The sequence below is a fragment of the Diorhabda carinulata genome, chromosome 12 (genome assembly GCF_026250575.1).
Source record: "Diorhabda carinulata isolate Delta chromosome 12, icDioCari1.1, whole genome shotgun sequence".
NCBI lineage: Eukaryota > Metazoa > Arthropoda > Insecta > Coleoptera > Chrysomelidae > Diorhabda > Diorhabda carinulata.
The window spans coordinates 6,587,206-6,599,752 of NC_079471.1; the positions used below are offsets into that span (position 1 = coordinate 6,587,206).

Consider the following 12,547-nt stretch of genomic DNA (forward strand, 5'->3'; position numbering starts at 1 on the left):
ATATAGCTACATAGTTCGTTCTTTTCTATTATAATGATTTCTGATACTTAATTAATGGATTCGATGTGAGCGAAGCCGCGGGTAAAAGCTGGTCCTTTCTTAATTCCATCTGCGTTTTGAATACCTTCTGTGGAATCCGACGCTTGCCTTTCACTTCCAGCTGGTGACCAAAGTAATAAGTCCTGTTAGAAAAAATTATTAGCGACGTTAAATAAGTTAATTCAAAGTGGTAAAACTGAATGATGCAATTTTGTTGTGCAGTGTATTTAGTTGGGTTATTTCAATGTGAAAGTCTTACATAATTAAGTCTATTGGATATAAAGTTTATCCAAAATCCAGTTTTCTTTTCATGTATTCATATTTGATTAAGATATGTTCCAAAAATATTAATATGTCCAATGGTTAAAGTGTTTCCATTTAACGATCTGTACGTTATGTAATGTGGTATATAATGATCCAAGTTTTGGAGAAATATCTGCGGAAACTATTAATATTCGAGATCGTACCCACTACAAAGTTCGTACGTACGTGTTTATTGGTAGGGTCATGGAAATAAGAGATAGTGCCTACTACCACGTAAACGGACCATTTGGAATGCACTAACAATCGTTAAAATGTATTAATTAGGAAGTAGTCTCAGATTAGTTTCCCAATACAGTTGTATACAAGTTCGTTTGAGTTGAGGTTTTAGCTATATTATCACTGAAACATTTTGTATTTTCTCTTTAATCAATTGCACATGGAGAAAGTCAAGTGTTTGGTGCAAATGAAGAAGATTTTACCGGAATCTTGATAGAATTTTAATATTAGAGTTATCTGTTGATGGTGGAACTCATACATAGAATCGCTCAGTGTAACTTCTGGTGATGAAGCACTATCACAGAAGATTGCTTACGATTGGTTTACAAAAATTCGTCGTGGTCGTACGTCCGTCAGTGATGAATATCGAAAAGCTTAGCACAAATCGGTTGTCATTCCGATAAAGATCCATGCTTTGGGTAACATAATTGAAGAAGATCGGCGTGTGACTTACAGACAGACAGAGGTTTATCTTAGGATATCGCAGACTGCAATACAATCGATTTTGCATTTAGGTGTGAGAAAGATATGTTCCAGATGAATTCCGTATGCCAGCGCTCATAACGAACGTCAAATAAAATATTTGAAAGAGAAAAAGATCTAATTAATTTCTCATTTTCTGTATTCACAGGTTTTAGCCTCATGACTTCGTCTTGTTGACTAAAAGATGCACGGACAGCGATTTTGAAGACTTCCAAAACCATGTTTCTACGATATGAGTTGTCGGATTGAAATTCATTTAATCAGAAAAAAATATATCTAGAAGTGGTTTTTGTAAAAATGTATATACCTAAGGGGTGAATATTCCGAAAAGCAATAAAACACTTTCAAACTTGCTCATATCTGCTCTTGTTCTTTCTAAGTTGGAATTTCTGGAACCGTTGGCGATATTCATACTGAAGGTAAACAGTCTCTGAAGATGATAATTTGGTTCTCAAAACGCGCGTCAGACAGTGTAATCCTGAGTGTTGGTGTAGTGGTGGTGTAAGCAGTGTATTCAGTATTTGTTCTTTTTGTAAAAACTTAGAAGGTAACCTGCTTAGCTTTCTAAAAAGCTAAATAATTGAGCTTATATAAACGAACTAATCTTTAAGGACGACCTATTAATAATTGCTTAAACAAAAAAGAAAGAGCAATGAAACAGTGACCTAATCACCTTTAAATCATGGTGAGATTCTAATCTTCTCTGTCTCAACGTTTCTAATACCAAAGTTTCATCATATAAAAATACATTGCAGCTTTATTTATCAGATAACACCACAATGAACGTCGTTAGATCTGTAAAATTCTTAGGGTTCCTCCTGTTTTGCGCTGAGATTAGTTTCCAAAGAACTGAACTTATCCACCTCCTCAACAGTTTATTTTACCCTTATTGAGTCGCATCTCTGATATATCCTTTCCTTCTGGGGTACGTGCAACATTTGCCCAATTCGTAAGCAGGTTTTTCCAATTTCAGAAAGATCGTTGAACGGGTATTCACTTAGGAACGCGGAGCAAGACCTTTACCTACCTACTCCACGTTCAGAATTAGTTAAGGGCTCAATATTTTACAATACAAAAAAATGCACAATCACTTGCCACTCGAAATCAAATCGATATCATTTTTTCCCGCATTCCGCAATAATTTGAGCTCATATTTACTACTAATACTACTAATAATAATTTATTAATTCCGGACATGCTGCATACTGGTTTAATTTTTGCTATGGACTAATTATTACCTATTACTTTTACCTATAATTTTCATAAAAAAAAATAAGACATGTAAAAAAAAATTATAATCTACGAGTTAGTATTTAGTACCAATGGTACGCTTTAGTACTGGGTACTAACTGATATATTGGAACCAAAAAAACGTGTGAAATAAAGATATTGAGAAAAGTAGCGGAGTGTAGATACTAGATTAAATGAAGAACGATCAAAACATTCGCGAATTGAATGTAATTAGCACGATAGACGCAATCTAGAAACAGTTGAGTACGGAGTACGGTGAAAGCTCGCACGAGCAGCTCGAAAGTGAAGAAAAAGCTCGTCTACTATTGTAACAGTCGAGTGCTGATCTATTGGGAGTTTGTTGCACCTAGCTATATCATGAATCAATTACCAAATCGCGAAATACTTGAAAATCGCGAAGAAAGGTCAACAGAGTTAGCTTCGACGCGTTGAGTTGCCACTGTCACCCTACTCACCGGATCAATCGCTTTGTGACTTCTTTATTTTCTCTAAAATCGAAAAGATAGTAGAAAAAACTTATTTTTCATTGAATTAAAACATCCAAATAACTGTGACGAGGGTGCTGTTGGAGGTTCCAGACAATGTCTTGCCACAAAGACTGGGAAAATCGCTGGAGCAGGTGTGTTAAAACAGAACGAATTACTTTGGAGAGGATCTTGTATATTTTTCTCTGGAATTCTACTCGAATTATTGTAGTGGTATGATGAATTTTATCGATTTTTATTAATAAAATCGATCAACAAATTAGAGGAAGAAGCAAGAAATTACAGACTGGAAATAAATGCAGAAAAAACAAAATATATAAAAATAGGAGGAAAACCAGAACAAAATTCAAACTAACTAAAAACTAGCAAATACAATTTTGAAACAGTATCGATCTTTAACTATCTAGGAATAACGTTGGGACGAACAATCAGAGAGAGGATGAAGGATAGGATTCAAAAGGGCTATCAAGTCTATGGAAGAAACAAAAACATATTCAAACAAAACAAAATAAAAATGTACAAAACCCTAATAAGACCAGTAATCACATATGCGATGGAAACAACAGTAATCAACAAAAGAGAAGAAGGAGAATTTAAAAGAACCGAAAGAAAAATAATGAGAACTATAACAGGCCCAAATATAACACAGGAATGAGAAAGAAGAGCAAAGAAACACGAAGAAATAGAAAAATAACTGGGGAAGGAGAATATAGTGAGATACATAAAAGCATAAAGGCTCAACTGGGCCAGATACATAATGAAAAGAAAACCAATTGAAATGATCAAAAGAATAACGCAATGGATCCCATTGTGGCCAAGGAGAAGGGGTAGGCCAAGAAAAACTTGGAGAAACAAAATAGAGGAGGGCATAAGAGCACTCAATATTGAAAACTGGAGAGCAAAATGCCGGAACCGAAAAGAAAGGAAAATAATAACAAAAGCAGCTAAAAAAAAACGACAAACTATAATGAAAATTAAAATTAGAAAACGAGGAGTAATCCATCTCAAAAAAAGGATTTAAAGTGCCAAAAGCGATAGCCATAATCCACATGGGAAAGGCTTGATGATGATGATGATAAATTACTGACGCAGTTATTATTTTTATATTAACATTTAATACAAACTCTGTGTTATGTTTAGCTAAAAAATTCTGGATAGATATTGACTTGTACATTTCAAGCAATCTAAGAAAATTGTAAACTAGTTTTGGTAAGTCCTTGTTTACTTGAAAATGCATATTCCGACATTTAAAGTGAACTAAATGTGTATTATAAATAGTGTCCTAAATAAACATCATATGTAATATCCTGCAACGTTGATGCTTAGGGCTCACATCAAAGGGTTGAGTATCTCCTGCAATAATGTCAAGGAAGACATAGGATACAAGCGGACGATCTTAAAGGGATTATGTTTGTTGAGGACTGAGGACAGTTTAAGTCGAGAGAAGCTTGCTTGGCATAAAATATACATCAAACACGTTGATCTAGGGCCTGTATTTAGAAACGATATGTGCCTTGCTTATAAAATTATAGGAATGGTGTAGGTCATATAATCCAGAAATATATACATTGTTACTGGGCTATAGAATATGATAAATAGCAACAGAATTTGTGCATAATTTGCTATTTAGTTTGTTGTATTGGAAAACAATTTAGAATTTTATAGAAATTTCGTCAGCTCCGATCCGTAATCGATATTATCAACTGAACAAAACTGAAGGGAGGAAATTGGTTATTGAAAATAATCAATAATTAGAAGCCTGAACTATCGACTGTTACATATAAACTACTTTCTGTCCTGAGAGCCGGTTTTTTCACGTTCTAATAAAGTGCCAAATAATTATTAGCCTTATAACTTTAGTAGGAACTTTTAATTGTCGAATAAATAACACTGTTACTAATACTGTTGGTAACACTATGAAAGATGTCTATATAGCCATCGTCCATGTATTGAATAAGGAAAGAAATAAGCGAAAAAACGTTCTTCTATTGATGTTTGTGATAAAGATCTGTGCGTAATTATATTTGCACTTGCTTTGTTAAGGTTAATGTTGATAAAGTTGCTAGTTGGAGAAAGACGTGTTGGTCTGAAATTTATAGTTTACTAGCAGACGTTGCTGTGGCTGAGTAATTTGATTTGAAATAATTCTAATGACAATATAATTGCTCTCTCTTCTGCTTGTTCAATGAAGTTATACTGGCATCCAGTTGTTACACGTTCTTCACATAGAATAGATCTGAAGAAATTTTGGATCTTCATTTGGCAGTGGCATCAATGATCCAATTTTATGATATACCTGGCCTTGAATTTTGAATGTTGTCTCAAAATTACGACCATCAGATGACAAATCGCAAACTTTGGATGCTCCGAACGACATCATTTGGAAGCAAGAATTAAATTTCCGTGTCTTATGCAAAAATAATTTTGAATCATTCGAATTGCAAGAAAGAAGGGATTTCAAAGGTTCAGGTGGAGTAGGAAGTGGTGATAATACAACTTTTCGTGATGTGCAACACATACCGGGTTTTTCAATACGAAATTTTAACGCCTGACAATAATTGCATATTTTTTCCATCGCACCAAGAGTAACTTTGGAATCAGCCGAGTAATTGATGTCTGGTTTATAATTAAATGCAACAAATGATCCACGTGTTACTGCGCGGTTGGTTCAATGATTTTCTCGGTTTTGTTCTCTATATGAATCTATGTGTTGTTGACGTGCCACCCTGGTTCTCAATGCATTTTCTTGTCGACGATTATCACGAATTTCAGCTGAGAGAATTCTTTGAGCTGCATTTCTTTTTGCTCTCTGTTCGACTGATTCATGAGCTTTTTCAACACGTTTACATCGAGTCTTCTTATAATAATAATTGAATTTTTAATGTGAATGAATTTCGCTGTTCTCTGAATAACTATAAGTTAGAAGTAAAAAAAAATATCCGAAGACAACGAAGACAAAATGAAGAATGATTTGAAAAAAGCGTCGTTAAGTGGTATAGGCAAAATAAGACATGTATAGTTTGTAGACTCTCTCACATTAAAGTGTGGCGCCATCTATGAGGTGCAAAAGTCAAAATTTCACAGTTCTCTGTAAAGAAATTCGCTTAAGGCGCCATCTGTTCCAGACTTATGGAAACTTCGATTAATAACAACAATCAACGTTGATGATAAGTTTATTATTAATTATCAATTATCGACACCATTAATTTGAATAATAACTATCCTATCATTTAAGTTGCATCAAATTACATATATATGCCAACTTTCATGAATATCAGTTGACTCGTTTTTGAGTTAATTCGGAACATAAACACGCGGACACTGAATTTTTATATATTAAGATATTGAAAATAATTGATAGGAAAGAAAAAAGAAAACGTCAAAAAATTTCGTCATTGTAATAATCAATTTTATGACGAACGGAATTAGCTTGTTCTGAAATTTTCTATATTTCTTCTAAATCGAAATGAACTAATCAAATATACACACAATCAAACCAATTTTTATGTATATATTAAAGGTTAAGTTTCTACTAAACTCTTTAATTGAAACTTGTGACTGCCTAATAACTTATTTGGCAAATAACTCGATTTACTCGGAGCTTTACTTTATTAGATTGTGACGCCACCGAATTTTTTAGTTATTCAGTAAATAATAGTTAGTAGGGACTTTATTAGGAAGTGAAGAAACCAGACCTAAGAGTATTTTTGTAAGTGTCGTATCTCGGATGCCAGTTCATCGGTCATTCTCTATTTGATGAAGACAATGTAGACACAGCTTTGGAAGTACACTCATACTTGATTTGAAGCTATATTCTTCCAATTTATTAAGATATTTGTTATTCGCAAATATTTTAATATTAGTTTGTAATATAGAGATAGATTAGGTCAACTTGTTTTATTGACATAATACATTTTGGTCCTTTGTTCTCGTTTATACAAAACTATCAGTGACCTGTTGCACATTTTCATGAAATAATGTATGCAACCTACTTTCAATCTGTTTATCTCCTGTAGTTAACACTTCCACCAGATGTCAGGAGCGTCCGCATGTTTCATTTAAGCGTTTTATAAAATAAGAATGGAATAAATTTGTGAACTAATATAGAATAAATTCATTATGTTTTTTATAGAAATATTTGGAATGTCAATTTTTTAAAAGACACTAATTTATACTAATTCATACCCCAGCTGAACGTTTATCATTCTTATTTATAAAGATCAGAAAGAGAGGGCATTTCCTTCAGAGATTCAATGTATTTTACGAATGGTCCTGATGCAGAAAAAATTTTTCTCTGCAAAGCTGGAATTCTAGTGATCTTTAGGAGGAGGTTTCCTTTCGTAGAAAAGTTTATAGGAATACTTAGATAAAACGAATTATTGTCTGAAAAATAAAAAAAAATATGCTTTTGCTGTTAATCAAACTAAAAAAGGAAAAATGATCCTATTAATATAAGAATTAACAGATCGACGAAAAAATTAATTTCACTGTAATAAAAGCGTCTTTAAATTTGAAAAGTGTGTGAAATTTTCTGACTTTTGAGCTAGGGCAGAATCGAGTTCAAAAATCCGTACAAGTGCAAATAGGCGAACCAATTAAAAACTAGTTAATAAAAATAAAAACATTATAAAAATCGAATTGAATAGTCGCATTGTAACAAATAAGAGGGTAATAAAATAATGAAGCATGCGGAATCCATAGGCGTATCACTTCTTTTAGTAAACAGTTGCAAACAAATATTTTGCTTCATTTTCCACAAGGTATGAAGAACTTTGTGTCATAATGTGTAAGGGTGTAAGTAGGTTTAAGAGCTTAAATTTTTAATGCTCAACAATGTTCATACATAAAAATTTCAATAGAAATAAAAAGTCACCAGTATAAGTAAACCAGAACAGGAACTGTTGCAGTTTGTATTTACAATGAATGGTTTGATGATTTCATCAGTAATCTTGTCCAACTCCCACATGTTCTCTTCTTCTTTAATCATGTGATTGTGAAACAGTTGTTTAACAACAACAAAAGAATCATTTTTTCATCAAACTTCTCCCTTTTTCTGTGCCATACCACGTTTAGTTCTCAATTGTACAGTGGAGCTCTAACCATCGTAACGATTTAATGCAATTTCATATTTTTCAAATTTTTTTTTATGAAGGCAACGCAAAGAATTAAATTAAAAAACCTTTAACTTGTTGTTGTTAAAGTGAAGTGGTTCCATAATCGATTTGTAAGGGTATCTCAAGTAAAGACTCCTTTAAGACGTTGAAAAGAAAATATTCAAAAGAAACAAAATTAAACGTAGGAGTCAGTGTTGTTTTGTCGCTTACATTTCTTTTGGCTTGATCTTTGGTGGCGTGTTGTTGTGTTTTGTATTTGCCAATTCAATTTTTCATATCAATAATTCCATTCAATCATTATTTTCATCATTTTTAATCGTAAGAATTAATGGTTTTACATAATTTTCATTTCTACGACGTTACTCGTTCCGATGATATGATGTTTTAATTTTAATTTTGTCATGAGGTATCTCCGAATGCTATATCCACTGTTAACCACTAAAAGATGTCTTCAAAAGTGTCCTTCCTCAAACTGTCTTCTTAAAGCACCGTCATAATGTTACGAATCCGAGGCCGAGCATCGCATACAGTTTGTACGTTTAATGCATAACACTACAAGGGACGAAACCTGAATTTTCGGCGAAACTGAGGGCATCATGATGCGCAAGACCGAGATTTCAACTTTCGGCCCGTGTAGTGTATACGATTTTTATTCATAGCCGGTCGAAAGTACGTTGTTATTTTACTTTTTATAAGTTAAAATGTTGATAAGCAGCTTTTATTTTTTGTGTTCTCTCTGGCACTTTTGTACGAGTCGTAAACAAGATTTTATCGATCAACAGACTTCTTTTGCAACGTATATATACTGATTATCAATCGCGCTTCTGCGTCAAAATCTCGCTACTGGATCATTCAATTGACTTTAACATTAAATTAACAGCAGTAATTATTTTTATGATTAGATGTAGCAAAATAAATGACAGCAATTGGAAACTTGTAGCGACAGAATAAATGAATTTTTTTCTCACGCTATTATAGAGAGCGCGCGTGTACTTTTTACAGGAAGTAAATTTTAAACTTGCGTCCCTGATACTAACTAGAGCCGCCTGGTGACTGTATCAAAATTAAGAAGCAATCGATTCCACTTATTGTTAACGGGAAATTCATTATTCGATACATACCGAATTTGATTAAATTATGCCGTAAATGTGGGCTTAGTAATTCGAAATCGTTCGCACAAATCCAAGTTGTTATATATTTTCAAATAGTTTTTCTGTCGATATATTTTTCGTCTTCGGGCAATAATATTTCCCTCTTCGGATGAGCTTTAGCTCGAACTTGATGTAGCACGATTTTTAGCCATTTTGCCATAAACCTTTAATTTTTTTAATCTTATTAAATAGACACCTGGGTCAGTTTAGAATTCAAACATAACCTATGTCTGTATTTGACGTTTGCTGCTAAAGGAGACTTGCTAAAGTGAAACATTTACCTTGTAGGTGTACAAATTAATAGTTATTTGAATGCTCAGGTCGCGAAATACCTTTTTAATGTACTGAAAGAACAGGCCCCTTGAGGCCGAGACAAGATAATCGCGCCCATGGCATATACACACTATTTTTCGTGCAATCGTTGAAATTATTATACTAGGTAATTGTGAATAAATATATTATTGCTCTAAAATTAATATGAGTTCAATATATTCAACAATGTCACCGTGTGCTGTGGAAATGATATGTTTCAATATATACAAAATATTTGGAAAGTTCTTGACAAAACGCAAAATTTCTTGTACTGATAGCGATATTTGAGTACCTTCCACTCCTCCTGAACTCAAAAGCGTTATAAATTCTGCGCTTTCCGTTTTAATACCCGAAAAATCTAAACGGCAGTACGAAAAATGTTACGGCGAGTTTAAAGATTGAATGTTAGACGTCTAAAAACATTTTATTGGTTTATTTGATGCAGAAATCAAATTTTGCAAAAATTTCAACTTTATGGAGCATCTATTCCATGCTGAAGTGCATGCTGAACATACAAGACAATATCAACATCAAGCATTTTTCAAAATTAGTACCAATTCTGAAAAGAAAAGCAGTAGTAGTAAAGTTTTTACGCGTGAGCAAATTGATACATTCCTGAATGAAGCTAATGATGAAAAATACTTATTGCTGAAGGTAAGTGTCATTTACAATTTTTTTATTTATTGTACAGATTTTTGAAGGTAGTTTTGATAATGGGAATATCTGGTACCTTGCGACGAGATGAGTTGGTGAAAATTTTCATTGAAGATGTTCATGTAGAGAATGTTGTATTAATAGTAACCGTTCCCGATACCAAGACGGATAAGACGCTTAATTTCACTATTCCTAATATTGATTTCATAAAAAAACACCGCAAAAGTTGTTGGAGTGCATACCAATCTAGTATCACAGATTACCAAATCCTGAAACATACACGGGTCACTGTTTTCGGAGAAGTTCTGCCACGCTGCTTGCCAATACTGGGGCTGATATGTCAATTCTTAAACGTCACGGTGGATGGAAGTCCACGACAGTAGCGGAAGGATACATAGAAGACTCTATCGAAAATTTTCAACTCAATTTCTGGCGATATAGTATCTGGTTTGATGTAGGCAATAATCATTAATGAAGTAATAATACAAACTGTACAATTAATGTTTATATTCATCCTAAATAATATGACTACTTATTTATTTGTTAATATTCAATAAAAAATTGTTTTTGTATTATTCTAGAAATTTAAAATTTGAAAGTGACGTTTGGTTTCGAGGCCGTAGCTGCGGGTAACGGCCGCGAAATTAAATTTCACGAACTGCGCTCAGAACGCGAAATACTGACTTCGCATGCAATTGCACGAAAAATTTTTTATGCTAAATAGCCATTATTAAACGCTATTTATAGTTTCCTTTGAATTTATTATGATTGTAGATAAGTTATTTTATAAACTATAAAAATAGGTAATTTTCTGTTCCGATTATCAACGTTAAACTTTTTTACCTTATTTTGAGTTAATGAATCTCAATTGCAACTATTCTCTTAATTAATTGAATCATTTTTACTAATAATCAATAATTTATTTCACACATTTCTTAATAATGATAATGATGAAATTCGTCTCAGATAAGATCCTTTAGGACTTTTTGTGTTACGTCCTTGTTAACACAAAATTGCTTTCGGTAACTTCCGTATTCGAGACGAAACGAATCGATCGACGTTCAGCATCCACTGCTCTGCAGTTAACTTCTGAATCGGCTGCGGGGAGTAGGGAGTTGCGAATTGGAAGTTTGGGATTTACGCGCTCGGGATCACCAAAGCGGCAAAGGCCGCTGGGATGTATCACGCTTACGATTATTTCAGATACAGTCCGTTGCAATTGCATACAAGGAAATATAGAGTGACAGGTATGGGTGAATTGTGTTCCGTGAAAATTTGAGTGGAATTTTGTGTTTTAAGAAATGGAATGTTATTATGTTGAGAACGAGAAGATGAAAAATCGCTTCAGATACGCTGGTTTATTGGATAACAGTCCGATGTTAAATTTGGTCAATATTCTACGATCATTCAGAGTATATTTTATGCATTGATTATTTTTTTAGGAAGAAATAAGTTATTACATTAATTTAGTTGTATTGACAGTTATTCTGCTGACGGTTTATTTTGAAAGTGGTCTAAATTGATTTATCAATTAGTTCAAATAGTTTGTGTAACAAGTATGACTTCCAAAAAAAAATTTTTTAAAAATTATCTCCTTTTAAATCTACTCAATTGTTCCAGAATTTTTCTCGAGAGTTTTTCGCTGCGATCATCTCTTTATTTGCCTAAAAACGCTTTAACCCAACAATTTTTTTATTATATATGGAACAGAAAGTGATCGGAGGAAGACAAATCAGATGAATTCTCCGAATGGGTCAATAAATTATTCAGCATTATTCCTGTTAATGCGGTCACGTTTAAATAATAATACAATCATATTTTATGGAGAGATAATATTTACTTCTCATCGGTTTCTTAAATTGTTTTTTATGTCATACCATACTTAATATTTAAATTCTTAAATGAGTACTTATAAAAGCTGCTACGAGTAAACAAAACCAATCAAAAATGAGTATTAATTTAGATATACAACTACAGCCCCTCAATAACAGTATCGATATACCTACAAATAGTAGAATTTGTTATTTTACAAATTAAATTTAAACCTTAAACATCAGTTTAAACCACTGATATAGATTTTTTACATTTTATTGATGACGTTTAACGACAAACTTCGGTTTGAACGTTACCTGCGCGTTGGAGGTGGCTTAAATTTCAATTTAATTTGAAGCCAATAATTGTAACATACGAGGATGGTCTCAGAAGTACCTGGCTTGACCTAGAGATGGCGGTAGTTGCTTGAAAAATACCACTGTATTAGAAGGTACTATACAGCACATGTTTCAAGTTTGAAGACGCCACGTTCTTTAGTATTTGTTTGGCACCCATCAATAGTGAAGGTTTTCATCGAATTTGTAAACATGGAAAAATTGCAGGCATCAGCTCAACCAATATAAAAGCTGAACAAGTATCTACTTTGAATGTGACTGCTTATTCGTTATCAACAGTAATAAATTGGTTTGCAGATTTTGAACGAGGATTTACGACCTGCAAAGACCAGTATCGTAGTGGTCGAACA

General features: G+C 33.1%; 1 protein-coding gene across 12 annotated transcripts in view; it reads left to right on the plus strand.

Moving 5' to 3' along the window:
• The window catches only part of LOC130899969 (disks large 1 tumor suppressor protein), a 1,257,949-nt gene that overhangs the window by 13,475 nt on the left and 1,231,927 nt on the right, over positions 1–12,547 (plus strand). For 5 of the 12 annotated variants that reach the window (XM_057810205.1, XM_057810219.1, XM_057810218.1 and 2 more), the window contains exon 1: positions 11,110–11,276. The exons of the other annotated variants lie outside the window; for them this stretch is intronic. In XM_057810205.1, coding sequence (XP_057666188.1) covers positions 11,207–11,276 — 70 coding nt within the window. In that variant the 5' untranslated portion in view covers positions 11,110–11,206. Of the gene's footprint in view, positions 1–11,109; positions 11,277–12,547 lie in introns of those variants that run through there. 12 annotated transcript variants of the gene reach the window in all.